This window comes from Bos indicus, chromosome 20 (genome assembly GCF_029378745.1).
Source record: "Bos indicus isolate NIAB-ARS_2022 breed Sahiwal x Tharparkar chromosome 20, NIAB-ARS_B.indTharparkar_mat_pri_1.0, whole genome shotgun sequence".
Lineage (NCBI taxonomy): Eukaryota > Metazoa > Chordata > Mammalia > Artiodactyla > Bovidae > Bos > Bos indicus.
The window spans coordinates 10045542-10067393 of NC_091779.1; the positions used below are offsets into that span (position 1 = coordinate 10045542).

Consider the following 21852-nt stretch of genomic DNA (forward strand, 5'->3'; position numbering starts at 1 on the left):
AATTTCCAGATGTTGAAGCTGGATTTAGAAAAGGCAGAGGAACCAGAGATCAAACTGCCAACATCTGTTGGATTATCGAAAAAGCAAGAGAGTTCCAGGAAAACATCTATTTCTGCTTTAATGACTATGCCAAAGCCTTTGACTTTGTGGATCACAACAAACTGTGGAAAACTCTTAAAGAGATGGGAATACCAGACCACCTAACCTGCTTCTTGAGAAATCTATATTCAGGTCAGGAAGCAACAATTAGAACTGGAACAACAGACCCGTTCCAAATAGGAAAAGGAGTACGTCAAGGCTGTATATTGTCACCCTGCTTATTTAACTTATATGCAGAGTACATCATGAGAAACCCTGGGCTGGATGAAGCACAAGCTGGAATCAAGATTGCCGGGAGAAATATCAATAACCTCAGATATGCAGATGACACCACCCTTATGGCAGAAAGTGAAGAAGAACTAAAGAGCCTCTTGAAAGTGAAAGAGGAGAGTGAAAAAGTTGGCTTAAAACACAACATTCAGAAAACTAAAACCAAGGCATCTGTTCCCATCACTTCATGGGAAATAGATGGGAAACAGTGGAAGCAGTGAGGGACTTTATTTTGGGCTCCAAAATCACTGCAGATGGGACTGCACCCATGAAATTAAAAGAGGCTTGCTCCTTGGAAGGAAAGTTATGACCAACCTAGACAGCATATTCAAAAGCAGAGACATTACTTTGCCAACAAAGATCCGTCTAGTCAGTTCATTTCAGTCGCTCAGTCAGGTCCGACTCTTTGGGAACCCATGAACTGCAGTGTGCCAGGCCTCCCTGTCCATCGCCAACTCCCAGAGTTTATTTAAACTCAAGTCCATTGAGTCGGTGATGCCATCGAACCATCTCATCCTCTATCGTCTCCTTCTCCTTCTCTGGCGTGCTGCAGTCCATGGGGTTGCAGGTGCGCACAAGGTTTGTTTGAGCCCTCTGAGTGTTTATGGCGCAATGGGGTTTGATTCTGAACGTGATTTCGCCCCTCCTACCCTCTTGCTGGGGCTTCTCCTTTGCTCTTGGACATGGGGTATCTCCTCAGAGCTGCTCCAGTGGCTCTGCACAGCTGCCGTGCAGCCGCCGCTCTAGCGACTACTATCTTGCTGAGGCTTCTCTAGCCGCCTAGTCAAGGCTATGGTTTTTCCAGTGGTCATGTATGGATGTGAGAGTTGGACTATAAAGAAAATTGAGCACTGCAGAATTGATGCTTTTGAACTGTGGTGTTGGAGAAGACTCTTGAGAGTCCCTTGTACTGCAAGGAGATCCAACCAGTTCATCCTAAAGGACATCAGTCCTTGAATATTCATTGGAAGGACTGATGCTGAAGCTGAAACTCCAATACTTTGGCCATCTGATTTGAAGAAATGACTCATTGGAAAAGACCCTGATGCTGGGAAAGATTGAAGGCGGGAGAAGAAGGGGACGACAGAAGATGAGATGGTTGGATGGCATCACCAACTCAATGGACGTGAGTTTGAGTAAACTCCAGGAGTTGGTGATGGACAGGGAGGCCTGGCATACTGCAGTCCATGGGGTTGGGCAAAGGAACAAACAACCCAACCTGAAAATGGGCAGGAGACCTCAAGAGACATGTCTCCAAAGAAGACATATATATAGCTAACAAGCACATAAGATGCTCAAAATCACTGATCATTAGAGAAATGCGAATCAAAGCTATAATGAGGTATCACCTCACAGTGGTCAGAATGACTATCATCAAAACGTCTACAAATAGACAAAAAACAAAACAAAAAATGTCTACAGACAATAAATGCTGGAGAGGATGTAGAGAAAAGGGAACCCTCCTACACTGTTGATGGGAATGTAAATTGGTATAGCCACTAGGGAGAACAGTTTGGAGGTTCCCTAAAAAACTAAAAATCGAGCTACAAGCCAGCAATCTCACTCTTGGCCACACATCTAGAGAAAACTCTTATTCTGAAAAGATACATACACCCCAGTATCCATAGCAGCACTATTTATAATAACCATGACATGGAAGCAACCTAAATGTCCATCAAGGATGACTAGATAAAGAAGATGTGATACACATACACACAATGAGATATTACTCAGCCACAAAAAAGAATGAAATAATGCCATTTGCAGCTACACAGATGGACCTAGAGATTATCATATTAAGTGATGTAAGTCAGAAAAACGAATATATGATACCATTTATATGTGGGCTCTAAAAAAGTAATACAAATGAATTTATTTACAAAACTGAAATACACTCACTGACATAGAAAATAAATTTATGGTTACCAAAGGGAAAAGAGGAAGGAGGGAGGAATAAATTAGGATTTTGAGATTAATAGATACACACTGTGTATAAAATAAGCACCTACAGTATAGCACAGGGAACTATATCCAGTATCTTGTAATGATCTACAGTGAAAAAGAATCTTAAATATACATACATGTGTGTATACACACACACACACGGTCTGAATCACTTTGCTGTACTCCAGAAACTAACACAACATGGTAAATAAACCACACTTTCATTTTTTTTAATGGACAAAACGATTTAATAGACTCTCTTCAAAAAAGATATACTACTGTGAAGAAGGCTGAGCGCCAAAGAATTGATGCTTTGAACTGTGGTGTTGGAGAAGACTCTTGAGAGTCCCTTGGACTGCAAGGAGATCCAACCAGTCCATTCTGAAGGAGATCAGCCCTGGGATTTCTTTGGAAGGAATGATGCTAAATTTGAAACTCCAGTACTTTGGCCACCTCATGGGAAGAGTTGACTCATTGGAAAAGACCCTGATGCTGGGAGGGATTGGGGGCAGGAGGAGAAGGGGACGACAGAGGATGAGATGGCTGGATGGCATCACCGACTCGATGGACGTGAGTCTGAGTGAACTCCGGGAGTTGGTGATGGACAGGGAGGCCTGGCGTTCATGGGGTCGCAAAGAGTCAGACACGACTGAGCGACTGAACTGAACTGAACTGAACAGCCAACAAGCACATGAAAAGATGCTCAGTAGCATTTTAGTCATCAGGAAAATGAAAATCAAAACCACAATTAGATATAATTTCACACCTACTAGGATGTCTCTGATTTTAAAAAAAAACAAAAAAAGCTTCAAGATGTGAAGAAACTGGAACCCTGGTACATTGTTTGTAGGGATGTAAAATGCTGCAGCCAGTGTGGAAAACAGTTTGGAGGTTTCTTGAATATTAAAATAGAATTACTATCATTAATATGATCCAATAATTTCTAGGTATAAATCAAAAAGAATTGAAAGCAGGGTCTTAAAGTAACATTTGTGCATCCATGTTCACAGCAGCTTTAGCCAGAATAAACAGTGCAAGTGTCCATCAACTGATGAACTGATAACAGAGCGTGATATATTTGTTGTTTAGTCACTAAGCCGTGTCCGACTCTTTGTGGACCATAGCCCACCAGGCTCCTTTGTCCGTGGGATTTCCCAGGCAAGAACACTGGAGTGGGTTGCCATTTTCTTCTCCAGGAGATCTTCTCAACCCAGGGATAGGACCCATGTCTCTAATATTGGCTGGTGGATTCTTTGCCACTGAGCCACCAGGAAAGCCACTGTATATATACATACAATGCAATATTATTCTAGCTATAAAAGTAGTGAAGTTCTGACACAGGCTACAACATGGACGAACCTTAAAAACATTATGCTAAATGAAAGAAGTCAGACGCACAAGGACAAAATATTGTATGTATTCATTTATATGAAGCAGAATAGACAAATTCACAGAGACCTCAGTGGCTGGGAAGAGGAAGGGGTTATTTAATAGGTACAAAGTTTGGGATGATGAAAAGGTTGTGGAAGTGAATAGTGACGATGGTTCACAGCACTCTAATTCTACTTAATGCCACTAAACTGTATACTGAAAACTGTGTTTTATCATGATAAAAATACTTGAAAAAAGTGAACAAAATTTTTCTAAATTTGAAGATAAATATCAACACAGATTCAAACAATGTTCAGTGTCCCTCAAGTAAGATATAAAGCAAAGCACTGCTAGGCATTTAATAAACTGCTGAAAATCAAACCCATACTAGCAACAATCAGAAAATGAAAAAAATTAGTATCATTTACAAGAGTATCAAAAACACAAGTATCTGGGAATAAATTTAATGAAAAATGATACAGTCTACACCAAAAACTCTAAAACACTGCTTAGACAAGTGAAAGGAGACAAAAATAACGGGAAGGTATTACTTCCTACTTGTTTATTTCCCAGAGTACAAGCCCTTTCTTCCATGAAGCAGGTGAGGTGTGAGTAGTTCTCAAGCATTATTTACATAGGCAATACCACCCCGCTCCAGTACTCTTGCCTGGAAAATCCCATAGACAGAGGAGCCTGGCGGGCTGCAGTCCATAGGGTCGCTAAGAGACACGACTGAGCGACTTCCCTTTCACTTTCCACTTTTCACGCGTTGGAGAAGGAAATGGCAACCCACTCCAGTGTTCTTGCCTGGAGAACCCCAGGGACGGCGGGGCCTGGTGGGCTGCCGTCTATGGGGTCGCACAGAGTCGGACACGACTGAAGCGACTTAGCAGTCATTTGTTTACTAAGAGCCTTCATTAGTCATTTTATTATTTATATTAGAGTTTGAAAGTCATTCTATTATTTGGAGGCTTTTCACTAATTCATATTACTAAGAGAAATATATTAGTGAAATTTAAATTGTCCAATCAGCAAGGATTTACAGTCTGATGCTTTCAAAAGTTTTTATCCATTTAAAACTAAGAGTGAAAAAGTGAAGTACACATCATAATAGTCATCTAAAATAGGTTCAAGCTTACCTTGTGGATGGGTTGTCTCTGAGACTTCAAGAGATTCTAGGGAAGTTAGAGTGAGAAGCAATTCCTGTTCTATTGCACTCAGCTCACACTGGCTTATGCAGCACTTGGTGAAAGACGCCCTGAACTGCTCAAGAGCTGGGCGGATGTTTTCAATAAAACCCCTGCTGTGGTTCAAGTGGAGTTCAATGTGCTGTGCAGCTGAGAAAACCTCTGTTAGAAACCTCAGCATCTCCTGATCCACAGCATGGGTATTAGTCACATGAACTTCCAGAAGGGGAATCTTGTACTGCTTTGAAGGAAGGTTCCAATAGCCAGTGTTGATGGCTGGTGGTGCATTGAGTCGTATGTTCTGAAAATTCTGAATGATTTCATGTTTTTCATCTAAACTCTGCTTCCATTCACTCTCAAGTTCAAAGGCAGAAGCATAGTCCTGCTCTATAGTTGGTGCCTGGGATTTGTCGAAAATTCTTTCCAAGGGCGTATCTGTTTTGAATAATCTATTTCCATTTATGGAGACCTGGATACTCCTCAACAATAACAGGCTTTCTGGGTGGTCAAAAAAATACTGTAACTTAAGCACATCCAAACACAGGGTTCTCCCACGAAGGAATTGCAAAATGAAAGGAGAACATGCAGCAACAGTGTTGCTTTGATACGCAATCCTTATAGCCAAAGCTAGCAAATGTTTTGAAGCCAGTGAAAGGTAATTTTGCGGAGATAATTGCCACATCAACCTGAAAAATTGCATCACCTCTGAAATTTCTGGATGATGCTTCAGATAGTCGTCATTTTCAGATATATTCTCCAGTGTCTCTTTATTATCCACCAAGAGAAGCAAATGGGATACAATTTTTGGCCCTGCCTTTGTTGAAGGATGGCGGGAGACACAGTTCAAAAAATTGGCATAGGGATAGATAACCATCAAGGTTGAGTTGATTCGTTTCAAATAATGAAGTCCCAAATCTTGGTCTTCTTGCCTATCAGAATCCAGGAGTTCGGTCAGCCTCATTCCAGCAAGGAATTCTTGAAATGCAGGATTTAAAAACTGATAGACTGGCCTCAGTCTCTGGGCTGTGAATTTGTTCATCAGGTACATGGCTAGATCTTCCTCTTCACCAATCCCTGCTTCTATGAGGTCCTCATCACTAAACTCAAAGCAAGATGAAAAAAACCCTTTCAAGGCTAGATCACCGCAGGAGGACACAGTTGCTTTGAGAAGGTCAGCTTCGGTTTTGTGCTTTAAGAAAAGGCATTCCATATAGGACTCGAAAACAGCCACACTATCAAAGGACCGATGAAAACGATTCTGAAGCCAACTAGCACGGACTGCTGCTACAAACAAGGGAGTTTTCTGAATTCCCTGCCAAGTTTGATTCATTCCAAAGTCAACCATCAACTTTCGCAGACGGGTCAAATCACCTGGAAAGAGCTTCCGTAATATAGAAATAGTATTATAGAAAGGAAACGCCTTAATCTCTATGATTGTATCCAGGTATCGGCGGATGTTCTTGGCCCTATTTGTACGGACAGTGATCACCAAGCAGGTCCTTGACAAGTGTTTTTTTTGAATCATCCTTGCTATGACTTGGGGGACTGAGCACATTTCTTTGTAGTCATCCAAAAGGAATAACACCTGGTTCTTTAACTGCTGGATGATGTTCCTTAGGCCCATTTCAGTAACAGATAGCTTTGTCTCTAAGAGTTGGTCACGAATGACACTGGCCAGCCCCTGCTCCGGTCTAGTAGAGCCAAGAGAGAGACAGAAAACCAGCCGGAACCTGTTTAACAAGGGACAGCGTCCTGATGCCCACAGATGAGCTATTTTCTTCAGGAGGATGGTCTTTCCACTCCCAGCTTCACCCTCCACACACATGACAGAGTTCAAGTTAGCAAAGACTTCAGGCAACACCACAGGCTCTTGCACAGGATTGGTGATGTGTTTTAAGGCAAAGGACAGATCACAATCCAGCCACTGGTCAGTGGCTAGACAGGAAGAGATCTCAAGCAAAGACATGTGGCAGAAAGGAGCACTGGTATAGACTTTTCTCAGGTGCTCACTCAGGCTCTCTGCCTCCTGAAACCACTGGGCTTCACCCTGGGCCACCTCTGTGGAGAAGAGCAAGGAGGCACAGTTATAAACAAATATTCCTATTATCCCCTACATACGGGACTTCCCTAGCAGTCTAGTGGTTAAGCCTCCATGCTTCCACTGCAGGGGGTGCAGGTTCAACCCCTGGTTGGGGAACTAATATCGCATATGCTGTGTAGTTTGGCCATAAATATATAATAAAATCCTCTATATACAAAGATATGTATACATTCAAATAATCCCATGTGCTACCTCCAAATCCTTACCTGGCACTATAGAACTAACTGCTGTTGACTCTTCAAGATTGCCTTCATTTGTGGTTTCCTTTGAAAAGAAAATTCTCTATTAAGTTAACATCTATATAAGTGGGTGGGGCCTCAACTTGCAATCAGAAACCAGACATTTTCTAAACACAACCACCCTCAAGTGTTTATGCCAGTTGCAGGGAGGAGTGCTACAAATATGAAATAATAAGTGATCTGCAAACACATGCAAGTGTATGCTTCTGTATGGTACCCAAACAGTGCATCCCTTGGGTGACATGAGCAGTGATTACTGACCAGGTGATTAGAATCACAGTGTCAAGAGCAAGATGGACCCTCCAGAAACTATTCGTTGTAGCTTCTGATCTCAGTTATTAAAAGTATTTTAAATATTACATACCTGGGATATAGGGAGATTAAGTTTCTTCTTTTAAAAGTAAGTTCTTTAAGGGAGGTGGGGGGAGATGAGCAAAATTGGTGGAAGGGATTAAGAGATACAAAAGTTAAAGTGAAAGTGAAGTCGCTTAGTCATATCCGACTCTTTGCGACCCCGTGGACTGTAGCCCACCAGGCTCGTCTGTCCATGGGATTCTCCAGGCAAGAATACTGGAGTGGGTTGCCATTTCCTTCTCCAGGGGATCTTCCCGACCCAGGGATCGAACCCAGGTCTCCCACATTGCAGGCAGACGCTTTAACATCTGAGCCACCAGGGAAGCCCTAAGAGACACAAACTTCCAGGTGTAAAATAAGTAAGTCACAGAGATGGAATGTACAACAAGGGGAAAATAGTCAATAATACTATAATAACTTTTTATGATGCAGACAGTAACTAGACTTATGGTAGTAATCATTTTGTAATGTACAGAAATATCTAATACTATGTAGTATACCTGGAATTAATATTGTAAATCACATATACATCAATAAAATAAAAACAGCTATTTCTATACACCCAAATGTTTTCCTTCAATTTCATTTTTGGTTCACAAATGTAAAAGATGAGTCAAATGAATGGCAAATTACTCTGTTTTCTTTTTCATGGGATGACAATATACTTAATATACAGCCTCAAATAAGGGGTGTGTGTGTGTGTGTTAAATTGGTAGTGGCTAATATTCCAGAGAAATATATAGAATTTCTTAGTTTAAAGGGGTCAACCTATTAATCTGACCATTAATTGTCAGATTGGTTGGTCATTTGCATTTGTAAAAGAAACATATCTTCCCAGCTTTGAGAAAAGCCAACTAGCAAGTCAGACCTTACTGCCCTCCAAATGAAGATCACTGATGGGATCTAGGTAGCCTGGATGCTAATCAAACTCTTAGGTCCAAACAAGTCTGGGCACCAAAGTAGAAGGGACTGACTCTACATTTCATGAAGCTAGGTATTATGTTGTGTTTAATGTAGTATCCCCATCTGTAAGTAGCTCTTAATAGATGCTTAACAGATATTGGCAGAATTTATTGACTGATTTATTTATGATGGATCTTCCCTGTAGCTCAGATGGTAAAGAATCTGCCTGCAATGCAGGAGACCCAGATTAATCCCTGGGTCGGGAAGATTCTCTGGAGAAGGGAATGGCAATCCGTATTCTTGCCTGGAGAATCCCATGGACAGAGGAGACTGGCAGGCTACAATTCATGGGGTCACAAAGAGTTGGACATGACTGAGCAACTGACACTACTTATTTATGATGAGTAATTCCTGCTCAAAACGGTTCTTAATCACATGATCACACACTCTGAAAATAAACAAGGTTGCATTCGATACCGTTAACTCAGAAAGTTCATCGTGGCTCTGAAGGTCTGGAATCGCTTCTGCAGAGGACTTCACACTCTGGAGAAACTGACAACTAAGCACACAAGTTACAAGTTACAGAGATAGTTGTATGCAATGAAACCTTTGCTTTAGGTTTTCAAAAACACTGTCAGAGTTTTAGTGGCAAAGATTAAGTATAAAATTAACATTTCCTGTGAGTCTGTCAGTGTCTTTATCAAGCAAGGCATGTAGACTGTGGCTCCTGGGAGCAGAGATGTAAATGGCTCATAAAGTAATGGTGGGGATAACCAGCCAATTTGGTGGAGTGGGAGCATATTTAACACTCATCCATGAAACCAACTAAAATGAACCTAGTGGAAAGAAAATACAGACAACAACTCCATCTATGGATTCTGGGACAACGACAACAAAAAGGACGTGAGCAGGAAAAAAATGGTGAAACACATGTAAACACCTGGAGTTGACTGTAATGTACCAGTGTTGTTTTTTTAAATTTTAACAAATATACCAGGGTAATGTAAGATGTTAGTACTAGAGGAAACTGAGTATGGGAATACAGGAACACTCTGTACTATCTTTTCACCTTTTCTCTAAATCTAAAAATACCCCCAAATAAAAAGCTTATTTCAGAAAAAAAAAACCTCCATCAATATGAAGATTAGAGAATGGCCCTAAAAACAATTTGCTAGACATCATGAAATTGGAACATACGATACTTTCTAAATTCAGTTATGATGTTTGCCTGAAGAACCCAGGAAGAAAATTCTACAGAGTTCTATTGACAATCATTAACTCAGATAAATGAGAACTATAAATGTGAGTAGGTAAATGATAAAACTAGAAACAACTCTCTCCGCTTATTTTTATGCTGCTGAATTACAGGAAAGCAGGAGATAAAGCAAGAGGACACATTTTTATTTTCCTAGATGAATGACTTGGAGATGAGCCCAGGAATAGAAGGGCAGCTATAGAAAAACCTAACAGGACTTTAAATGCTTCTGTCCAAGGTGACTGTGCAGATAAACCCATCAAGGGAAAGCACTCTGAAGGAAGGTAAAATGCAGACTTTTCTGTACAAACAAAGCCAATGAATTTAGCTGCCAGCAGACTAGTACAACAAGAAATGTTAAAGGAAGTTCTTCTTAAGTTCCTTCTTAAAAGGAAAATCATAACAGATGGAAACTTGGTTTTACCCAAAGGAATGAAGTGTTCCAGGAATGGTAACTCATTGGGTAAATATAAACTATGCTTTCTCTCTTTCTAAAATGTATTTAAAAGATAATTATTTACAACAAAGATATAACACTACATTGTGAGATTTAGAATACATGTGAAGTAGAATATATGGTAACAATAGTACAGAGAATAGGAAGGGGAAAATAGAAGTATACTATTGGTTCATACATTATATGTCAATTGTTCTAAAATTATTTGAAGATGACTGTGATTTGTTAAATGTGCATTATGTAGATTATAGAGCAGGCACTAAAAAGATAAAGTTGTACAGCTAAAAAGCCAACTATGGAGATAAAATGGAATATTGAAAAATACTCAAATGCAAGTCAGGAAAAGAAGAAACAAACAAGAGATGGATAAATAGAAAACAAATAGCAAAATAGTAGATTAAAATCCAACCATATCAATGATTCTATTAAATGTAAATGTTCTAAACACTCCCAGTAGGAAGCAGATATTGGGGAATCTCCTGGTGCTCCAGTGGTTAGGACTCCTTGCTCTCACTGCCAGGGCCCTGGTTAGGGAACTAAGATCCCACAAGCTGTACAGCACAGCCAAAAAACTCAAACAAACAACAATAACAACAAAAAAAGAAAGCAGATGTTGTCAGACTGTTAAAAAAGCAAGACCCACCTATGCTGTCTACAAGAAATTCACTTTAAAGTTACAGGTTAAAAGTAAAATTATTTTGGGAATTCCTTGGTGGTCCAGTGGTTAGGACTCCATTCTCTCTGGGTTTGATCTCTGGTCTGGTAACTAAGATCCCTCACGTTGTACGCCGCAGCCAAAAAAAAAAAAAAAAAAAGATTTCAAAAAATATAGAATCATGCAAAAACCAAAAGCTGGAGTGGCTACATAATATTAACATCAGATAAAGACTCACGAATAAGGAGTACCAAGAGAGATAAAGAGGATATTTCATATACTCTCTGAATAAGAAAAAGGAAAGGGTAAAGAATACACAAGATATGTTTCTGAAGAAAAAGAGCAAGGAAACTATGTGGGAAAATACGAAAATATGTTCAACATTATTAGTAATTAGATTGACAAAAATTGGGGCAATACTAAGTTAGTGAGGGAGCAGACAGAATGGAAACCAGTGAGAATATAAATCAGTACAGCCACTTAGGAAAAAGTTTTGCATAAAAGAGTAAAGTTGAATGTGTACATCGTATTACTTTGCAATTCCATGGCTGGTTATGTATCCTAGAGGAATATGAGCACTGGAAATTATGTCCAAGAAGGTTCATAGAGGCATTATTTGAATTGCAACATTCTGAAAACAACTCAGATGTTGAAACTAGAAGGATAAATTTTATATTCATAAAACAATATACTATATACCAATGAGAACAAGTAAATTGCAACTCTAACATAATTACGAATGAGTCTCAAAAACGTTATGGAGTAAAACAAGTCAGTCATCACAGAAGAACCATGCAGTATCCTTCCATTTATTTAAATTTATAGAACAGGCAAAGTATGTTTAATGATACATATGTAGCTGGTGAAACCATTTGGAGTAAAAGGAACAATTAACACAAATTTCAGAATTGGTGGTGGTTTCATCACTAAGTCGTGTCTGACTCTTGCAATCCCATGGACAATGGAGCCTGGCAGGCTTTTCCAGGCAAGAATACTGGAGTGGGTTGCCTTTTCCTTCTCCAGGGGATGTTCCCAACCCAGGGATCGAACCTGGGTCTCCTGCATTGCAGGCAGAACTGAGGCGACAGGGAAGCCTTCTGGATTAGAGGGACAAGGATATAATCAGAACTTGGAAGATAGGCACACACTAGCCTTCTAAGGACTTGATAATATTCAGTTTCTTAACTTTAGTGGTAGGTTCATTGGTTTCTTTAATTTTCCTTTAAGTCCCACATGCTTATTTAAGGGCATCCTAGTTTGCAATTTTAAAAGAGAGGCAAAAGAGTCAAGCCTCACTCAGAGGACCAAAAAACAAAAACAATAACAAAACAAACAAAAAAGGCAGAGGAGAAATAAAAAGCTTCACAAAAAGGAAATGACAGAGTCGAGAAAAGGTCCTAAATACAATCAGACTGTATCCTAGTTTATTTTTCCAAAAACTAAGAAGACCATCTCCACTGTTTAACAATTTACTAAATACTAAATCCAAATTAAAAAAAATGCAACTACTTCTGTAAAAACACCTTCAAAACTATATCTCTTGAGAATCTTAGATAGAAGCATTTAAGACCTATTTGTATTAATATTTATTTCTAGAAGAGCATTTACTAATTACAAAGTGAAAACAACAAAATGTCTTCTTGAACATTTTTCAAGAGTTTGGTGAGTGAGAAATAAGCCCTCCAAAATGTTAAAGAGCTACAGAAAACAAATATTTAAAAATAGCCATTTCTTCATGAAATTTTATTTTATTTTTTTTTTTTCATGAAATTTTAGAACACTGGAAACAAAGAGAAAATCCTAAATGCCTCCAGAATGGGAAGAAGTAATAAAAAGATTAAGAATCAGAAAGACATGGAACTTCAACAGCAATACTGGAAGTTATTAGAAAAGGCAGCAATGTCTCTACAATTTGGAATTAAAATGATTTCCAACCTTGAATTCCATACCTAGCTAAACTACCAAATGAGCATGAGAAAATATATATAAATATTCAGATATATGCATTAAGTGGAAGCTAAAACATGCATTTCTTATGCAGTCTTTCCCAGGGATCTGTGGGGGAGTATTTCAAAGTGAGTGAATAAGTCAAGAAAAGGATAACAACAGATCCTGGAAACACAGGAGAGAGGCAGTAGGAATCTCTAGGATGACTTGAAGAACAATCCTAGGATCCTAGGGTAACTTCAGGACAAAGTTCATATTGAAGCAGGTCAGAGACTTCATGACAGCCTCTTTAAGAAAATGAAAATAGTGGGCTATATTATAAGTATGAATGATTGGAGAGGAGATTTAAACATTTGGGAGAATTTGAAGATGAACTGGTGCTAAATACATTTTAAAAACTAGGCAAATGACTATATTTTTTAAAAAGGAAAATAACAGGTATTGGTGAGATGGAGAAACTGAAATACACACATATATATACACATGTACAATTACATATATCTCAGTCATAAAAAAGAATGAAGTACTGATACATGCTACACCATGAATGAACCTCAAAACACTGCTAAGCAAAGTCAGAGACAAAAGATATTATACGCTTCCATTTACATAAAATATCCAAGAGGGTAAATCTATAGCAGCAGAAAACTAAAGCTCTCAGGAAATAGGGTGTACTGCTTCACAGGTACAGAGTTCTCTTTTGGAATAACGAAATGTTTTGGATTTAGTGGAGGTGATCGCACAACACTCTTCATGTCCTAAATGCTACTGGGTTGTGCACTTTAAAATAGTTTATGTGTGAATTAAGGGGAAAAAGTAAGCAAACATACTGATAAAACAGTTGTCACTCCCTACAAAAACTGGAAGTTGTACAGGGAGAGAAAAAAGTTATTTACTACAAAGCTCCGTTTATGAAGTCATGATAACATAGACAGTGATGTGAAAACGATGACTGAAGCAAAACTGCACTGTGACTATTGTGAGAGGAGGGCCAGACGGGAAGGGGGTTGCGAAAGAAATGGAATGAAAGAAAGGAAGACTCCTCCCTTACTGTAAGAATGAGACAGGTGGGCAAAGACTTAATCAGAATATAAAATGAGGGGGAAATTGCTAGAATACATCCAGATTCATAGATACTAAGCATCCATTCCACTTACTTGGGAAAAAATTTGGCGTGTTCTTCTAATGGGTCATCACCTTCTTTCCAATCATGCAAATATCCTCCACAGGAATAACACTGGACAATGTCCGATTTACCTAGAAGTGAGGAAATTCCATCAGTGCCACAGGCCGATGTATTTGTCAAGTGACACAGATTAACCATATTAGCAAAACCCAACTTACACTTTCTATCAGATTTTGTGACAAAGTCACAACTTTGTGTAACGGTGAGGAAATATTCTAACTAGGGCTCTTCTCGCACCAGTGGGATCATGAGCAAGTACCACTGAATGTTCCTATGTACCATGCACACTGATCAAACCCTGTCCCTGTCCCCTCTTCATTCAATGGGGCAAGAGATTTGCAAATCAGAATGTGGAATTGAAGCTCCATGAAGGAGGAGGTTTTTGCTTGTTTTGCTCCCCAATGAATCTCATGGACCTAGAACAGTGATTAGCACTTATTATGCACTTTATAAGTTATCTGTTCAATGAATAAATCAGAAAGAATACATCTGGAGCTCAGGAAAATATGAGCAAATATAGCCACTCTCATGTAAGTAAGATCGTGAAGAATCAGACACCTCTTACTATAGGTTTATTCCACTAGAAATAGGATCAAGTTTTCATGTGAGATTCTATTTTTTGGAAGGAAATTAGCATTTGGATCTACCAAAGCACTGAACTAGAAACATCCTAGTTTCTAAGAGGGCTTCCATGGTAGCTCAGGTGATAAAGAATCCGCCTGCAATGCATTAGACCCTGGTTGGATTCCTGGGTCAGGAAGAGCCACTGGAGAAGGGACAGGCTACCCACTCCAGTAGTCCTGGGCTTTCCTGGTGGCTCAGCTGGGAATCCGCTCAGTAAAGAATCCGCTGCAACGTGGGAGACCAGGGTTCGATTCCTGGGTTGAGAAGATCCCCTGGAGAAGGGAACAGCTACCCACGCTAGTAAGATGATGGAACATTCCTCATCTTCCTTCTCCTCTTGGACTCCTGCAGTCATTATAAAGCCAGAGCATAGGAAAATCTCCCTTTGTGTCTGTACAGAAATAGGAGGTCCTAGAGCTTGCGATATCCCCAAAGGGTAAGATGACTAGGACTTGTGGGTGAGGAGGAGTTCAAAAGGAAGAGGGTGAGGACACTGCTAGGCAGAAGGTCCTTGAGCAAGGCTGCCACGGGGAAACGAGAACAGAGAGAGCAAGAAGAAAGCGGGGAGCACTAACTCTCCAAGTGCTTAAGATACTGAGCCATTAAGATTTTTGTACCAATGGAACATGTCTGTTAGTTCAAGTGAACACTACACTCCCCTGCTCTGTACTCTGTGGTATTCATGACTTCACCCCACCGCAGAAGTTCCCCCATGGACCTTCACTGTAATTGAGCATGTGTGTTTGGTGTGGAGAAGGTCAGCAAGGTCCCCAGAAAGGATACAGTATCATTTCACCTTTCTATACCGCAGGCAGAGGTGAAGTTGAGGGGAACCCCCCGCTTTCTTTGCAAATGACAACGTGGGACTCCTGACGACCAGTAGCTAAAGAGAGAATACTATGAACCGATGGCAGATTCTCCATGCTTAGGAATTATAAGAAGGAATGTTCTGACTTTCTCTTCCAAGGAGAGTGTGGCAAAGACCCTCTATCCAGGGGAATTCTCCGCTGGTCCAGTGGCTAAGACCCCGTGCTCCCAATTCAGAGGGCCTGGTCAGGGACCTAGGTCCCACATGACTCATCTAAAGAGCTCCTGTGCTGTAGCTAAAGATACTGCATGCCACAACGAAGAGCCAAGATCCCACAGTCAGATAAATATATATTTTTTAAAAGACCACTATCCACACTCCTAGATATCTCTCAATCTTCCTTAGTAACAGAAACTCCAATTTTCAGCTGGGCACATTGCTACCTGGAAGAAAAAAAAAATTGAACGTCCCAGCTCCTCTGCTATGTAGGTATGGACATCTGACTGCTGGGCTCTGGTTCAAGAGTGAGGGACTCAGAGTCATGTGACAGTTTCCAGAGGAGTGGGGGTAGAGAGTAAAGTGTACCAAGGCATGATAATTACTCCCAACAGAATACTTGTATTTGTTTTTAGCCCAGACCTTAAGTTTTCAAGGCTGGGGCTTTACTACCTAAAGGAGGTGTGGAGAATTGGGAGGGGATTTATGATACAGAAAGGAAAAAGAATATGTGAGGAATAATGAGAAGTAGGGATTTTTGAGCCTACTTAAATACAAGCCCAGGATCATGAAGTGCATGTGGGGCTTCAGTGGGCAGCAACGCAAGAGCTTGGGGCAAACTGCTGGCTCACCTGTGTAGAAAAAACCTGCTTTGGCCAGAGCTGCTGCTCCCACTGGGTACGACGGGTGCCAAGACTTGAAGGACTGCAGGAGGAGTTCTTCATTAACAAATGAAGAACTGTTGCTGCCATTGCAACAGACTGGAATAAAAGACATATGGTGAGACTAGCAAGCTTTGATACTGCTACTATCAGTGTTTGAGTTATCCTTAATGGCAACCCATTCCAGTACTCTTGCCTAGAAAATCTCATGGATGGAGGAGACTGGTGTCCATGGGGTCGCAAAGAGTCGGACATGACTGAGCGACTTCACTTTCTTTCTTTCTTTCTTTCTTTGTGTTCACAGATAGAACAGTATGTTTGAGCTTGTTTCAATACAATTGAAGGAGGGGGTTAGAAAAGGAGAAACAAAACCAGACTGACCATGTGTTAAATTGTTGAAACAGAATGGTGGATACATGGTGGGGATTTGCTATGGTCTTATTTCTGTATACATTTTTTTATAATAAAATATTTTCAAATTATCTTTGCATTGTAGAGCATCAGAATAAAGCAAGAGTAAGCTAGAGCAGCTTCTCTTCCTCCCCAAGTTAGTATCAAGACTTGAGAAAGGCAAATCTTTCTGCCCCCTAAAAAGGAGGCAGACTTATTTCTTGCCCTTGGGTGTCAGCTGTATGGGGGTGGTCTCCATTAGACTTTCCACATTGGTCCTAGAGTTTGGTTCTTGTCTTCTGCACCCCTTGAGGATTTGAAAACCAACTTATGTGTCTATTAAATATGGTAACAAAAGTAGATACTGCAAAATTCCTTAAGATGAAAGCTTGTTTCAGTATGACATCTAATCCCAGGATTCCGGCTTTCACTTCATTTTTAATTGGAATGTGACTTACTGTGCTGGAAAAACCTCAGTCTTCTCCAGTGTGTCTCCTTTACTCTCACACTACCGTCACATTCACAATACTTCTGATACTTTCCCCACCCAGCTATTCTCTGCACCACCAGCTGGGTGTCCTACAATTTACTCTGACACTATCTACTTAGTAGTACCAGATCCTACAGAATAAAGGCTCAATCCCATAAGACTGCTCCCACTCCACTTCATGCAATGGCGTGGCTCACAGAACCCAGGAAAATATTTATATTTGTTTAGCAAAGGATGTGATCAAGGGTACAGATGAGCTGGGGGCTTTCTAGGTGGTGCTACTAGTAAAGAACCCGCCTGTCAATGCCGGAGACATAAGAGATGCAGGTTCGATCCCTGGGTTGGGAAGATCCCCTAGTGGAGGGCATGGCAACCTACTGCAGTATTCTTGCCTGGAGAATCTCATGGACAGGGGAGCCTGGTGGGCTACAGCCCATAGCGTGGCAAAGACGCAGACATGACTGCAGCGACTTGGCATGCACACGTGCGCAGATGAACTGGCTCACAGAGATCTGGGAGCTTCCCTCGCCATGGAGTTGGGATGTGTCACATTTACAGTGTGGTTGTGTTCACACACCCAAAGGCTCCTGGATCCACAAACTACTGGGATTTTTATGGAGGCGTCCTCACATCAGATCAGATCAGATCAGATCAGTCGCTCAGTCCTGTCCGACTCTTTGGAACCCATGAATTGCAGCACGCCAGGCCTCCCTGTCCATCACCAACTCCCGGAGTTCACTCAGACTCACGTCCATCGAGTCAGTGATGCCATCCAGCCTCTCATCCTCGTCCCCTTCTCCTCCTGCCCCCAATCCCTCCCAGCATCAGAGTCTTTTCCAATGAGTCAGTTCTTTGCATCAGGTGGCCAAAGTATTGGAGTTTCAGCTTCAGCATCAGTCCTTCCAATGAATATTCAGGACTGATTTCCTTTAGGATGGACTGGTTGGATCTCCTTGCAGTCCAAGGGACTCTCAAGAGTCTTCTCCAACACCACAGTTCAAAAGCATCAATTCTTCGGCGCTCAGCCTTCTTCACAGTCCAACTCTCACATCCATACATGACAACAGGAAACACCACAGCCTTGACTAGACGGACCTTTGTTGGCAAAGTAATGTCTCTGCTTTTGAATATGCTATCTAGGTTGGTCGTAACTTTCCTTCCAAGGAGTAAGCGTCTTTTAATTTCATGGCTGCAGTCAGCATGATCAATCATTAACTCAATTTATATCCCCTTTCCCCGCTATGAAGAAAAGGGGGTAGGGCTGAAAATTCCAAGCTTCTAATCATAACTTGTTCCGCCCAGTGACCAACCTCCAACCAAGAGCCCACCCAGAGTCACCACATCAGAAACCAAAAGTGCTCTTAGTGCTCTTATCACTTAGGGGTTTACAAGGGTTTTAGGAGCCCTGTATCAGGGACAGTGTCAAAGATCAAATATTAGAACAAGAGATGCTCCTCATGATCTTATCACTTAGGAAATTACACGGGTTTTAGGAGCTCTGTGAAAAAGTTGGCTTAAAACTCAACATTCAGAAAACTTAAGACCATGGCATCCGGTCCCATCACTTGATGGCAAATAGATGGGGAAACAATGGAAACAATGACAGACTTTATTTTTCTGGGCTCCAAAATCACTGCAAATGGTGACTACAGCCATGAAATTAAAAGACGCTTGCTCTTTGGAAGAAAAGTTATGACCAACCTAGACAGCATGTTTAAAAGCAGAGACATTACTTTGCCAACAAAGGTCTGTCTAGTCAAAGCTATGGTTTTTCCAGTAGTCATATATGGATGTGAGAATTGGACTATAAAGAAAGCTGAGTGCTGAAGAATTGATGCTTTTGAACTGTGGTGTTGGAGAAGACTCTTGAGAGTCCCTTGGACTGCAATAAGATCCAGCCAATCCATCCTAAAGGAAATCAGTCTTGAATATTCATTGGAAGGACTGATCCTGAAGCTGAAACTCCAATACTTTGGCTACCTGATGCGAAGAACTGACTCATTCGAAAAGACCCTGATGCTGGGAAAGAATGAAGGCAGGAGGAGAAGGGGACGACAGAGGATGAGGTGGTTGGATAGCATCACTGACTCAATGGACATGAGTTTGAGTAAACTCCAGGAGTTGGTGAGGGACAGGGAGGCCTGGCATGCTGCAGGTCCATGGAGTCTCAAAGACTTGGACATGACTGAGTGACTGAACTGAACTGAACTGAGGAGCTCTGTGCCAGGAATTGGGGGCAGAGATCAACATTTATTTTCTATTATTTCACATTTAATTTCTTAATAGACACTGATCCATTTAAGAATGTTTTCAAAACCATTTTATCCAGAAACATTAATTGTTTTAAGGGAAATTCAATTAAGGACCCAACCCTGATACATTTCCCTATGTTCATTTATGTTAAAAAATTAAGTCACCCCAGGAGACCAAGAAACTCTAATGAAATGGTTTTTTAAAAAATTACCATGGCACCACAAAATGAGGAGGAAAATGGAAAGGTTAGGGGGAAAAAAGCAAAAGAAATAAACAACTAGAGCTTTTCTAAATATGTCTGAGTCTTTACCTGATGCCACAGATAAATCTCTCTTGACCCAGGAATTCAGAAAATGTTCCCCCTGAAGAAAATGAAAATTCAAGCTATTATATAAACTAATGTGCATAAAATAAATAAGCCACAAGTATCTAACGTACATATCCAATATTCTACAGTGAATATATCCAATAAAATTATATATATATTGGATATATTCACTATTAGTCAGTTCAGTCGCTCAGTCAAGTCCGACTCTTTGCGACCCCATGGACAGTAGCCTAACAGGCTCTGCCATCCATGGGATTTTCCAGGCAAGAATACTGGACTGGGCTGTCATTTCCTTCTGTAGGGGATCTTCCCAACCCAGGGATCGAACCAGGCCTCCTGCATTGCAGACAGACACTTTACTGTCTGAGCATAGATCGACTGTACCTGAATCTAAAAAAATTCAAGTTACTGATTTGAAGTATACAACTATCTATGAACAAAAATTAAAAGAACTCCCTCCTCCACCCCCTGCCTGTAAATTAAGAGTTTAATTGAATTGAATGGCAGAGTTGTTAGAGAATTATTCCTTTAATTATTATTTCTATTAATATTGACATTTTTTACACAGTGTAATGGGAAAAGAAAACCTGTGAATATTTATACTCAACAAGAAGCCTTTTCTGGGTCAGTTTTTCCAGAGATCTAACTCAAAAGCTAAGTTACAATAAGATATCACAGAGGTCCTTAGACTAATGAGGAAGGTATGAGATATAGGAAAGAAACCGGATTCAGAAGGATGGTTAAGTGTTGAGTAACTGATTCTTCTCTGAAAATTGCACCCAGATTTCTCTCTGAAGAAACACTTCTGCCGCTGCAGGGTTCTCATCTGAGTCATGTTAGCCAATAAATCCAGCCCTCTGCGCTTTTTTTTTTTTTTTTTGCATAAGCCTGTGTAAGATGGGTTTTCCCAACACCTGCCACTAGGGAAGTCACATGATAGAGCATAGCGTAACCATCTCTGAGGCTTACTGTGGGTAGCGTCCTGTGGTCTGAATGTCTCATGAGAACACTGGAAGCTGGAGGAACTGACCTCAGTCCAAGAGGAGAGAACTACCAGGAAGGCAGACCATTCTAAGACTCTAGTTGACCAAAAGAACATGTTTTTCTTCCACCTGCCCAATGAAAGGTAGGGGAATGGAATAAAGGAAGAAGAAAGAAGGAGAGGCCATGACAAAAGAGGGATGTACGCTCCTCATTCTAACTAATTTATAAAATTTTTATAAATTACCATGATGCCAAATAGATAACTAATAAGAACCTACTGTATAGCTCAGGGAACTCTACTCAATGCTCCGTGGTGACCTAAACGGGAAGGAAATACAAAAAGGAGCGGTTATATGTACAGTGCTTCCCACATGGTACTAGTGGTAAAGAACCCACCTGCCAATGCAGGAGATATTAGAGATGTGGGTTCAATCCCTGGCTTGGGAATATCCCCTAGGGAAGGAAATGGCAACCCACTCCAGTATTCTTGCCTGGAGAATCCCATGAACAGAGTAGCCTGATGGGCTACAGTCCATCAGAGTTGTACACGACTAAGCGACTTAGCTCACAGCATATGTATACATAGAGCTGACTCACTTTGCTGTACAGCAGAAACTAACACAACATTGTAAAGCGAGTACACGCCAATAAAAATTAATTAAAAAGAATAATAAATTACCGTGACGTCAACAAATCCCTTGTAGCTTTGAATATACTGGGTAATTTCCTCTAAGGATTTCTTACTTTGAAGAAATTCACATCTATAATTAACAAACAAACAAAATTAAAGTGTACCCTGATACTGTGATAGAGATATCCTGTATCTTTATAACTGCAGTGACACAAAAAACATCCATTAAAACTTATTGCATTGTGTACTTTACATTCTTTTTTACTTTGATAAAACTGTCAAAAAAGTTACCCCAAAACTTATGACAGTTATCTTTATTATCATATAATTACTATTTCCATTAATGACAACATGTGTAATAATGCAAAACTAAATCTTCAGATTATCTTTTCTCCTGAAACAAAACATAATACAGTCAAAGAGATGGATTTATAACAATATATAGATTGGAGGTGTTTTGTTAAGTTAAACTACAGTGACGAACTAGTTCCTATGCTT

General features: G+C 40.4%; 1 protein-coding gene across 1 annotated transcript in view; it reads right to left on the reverse strand.

The window, feature by feature from the left end:
* LOC109574990 (general transcription factor IIH subunit 2) overlaps positions 1-21852 on the reverse strand; it is a 79662-nt gene that overhangs the window by 10224 nt on the left and 47586 nt on the right. The window contains exons 7-13 of the mRNA XM_019983071.2: positions 21403-21484; positions 19722-19773; positions 16249-16377; positions 13940-14039; positions 8946-9027; positions 7179-7236; positions 4824-6929 (exon numbers count right to left, since the gene is read on the reverse strand). Of these exons, the coding sequence (XP_019838630.2) occupies positions 4824-6929; positions 7179-7236; positions 8946-9027; positions 13940-14039; positions 16249-16377; positions 19722-19773; positions 21403-21484 (2609 nt within the window). The remainder of the gene's footprint in view (positions 1-4823; positions 6930-7178; positions 7237-8945; positions 9028-13939; positions 14040-16248; positions 16378-19721; positions 19774-21402; positions 21485-21852) is intronic.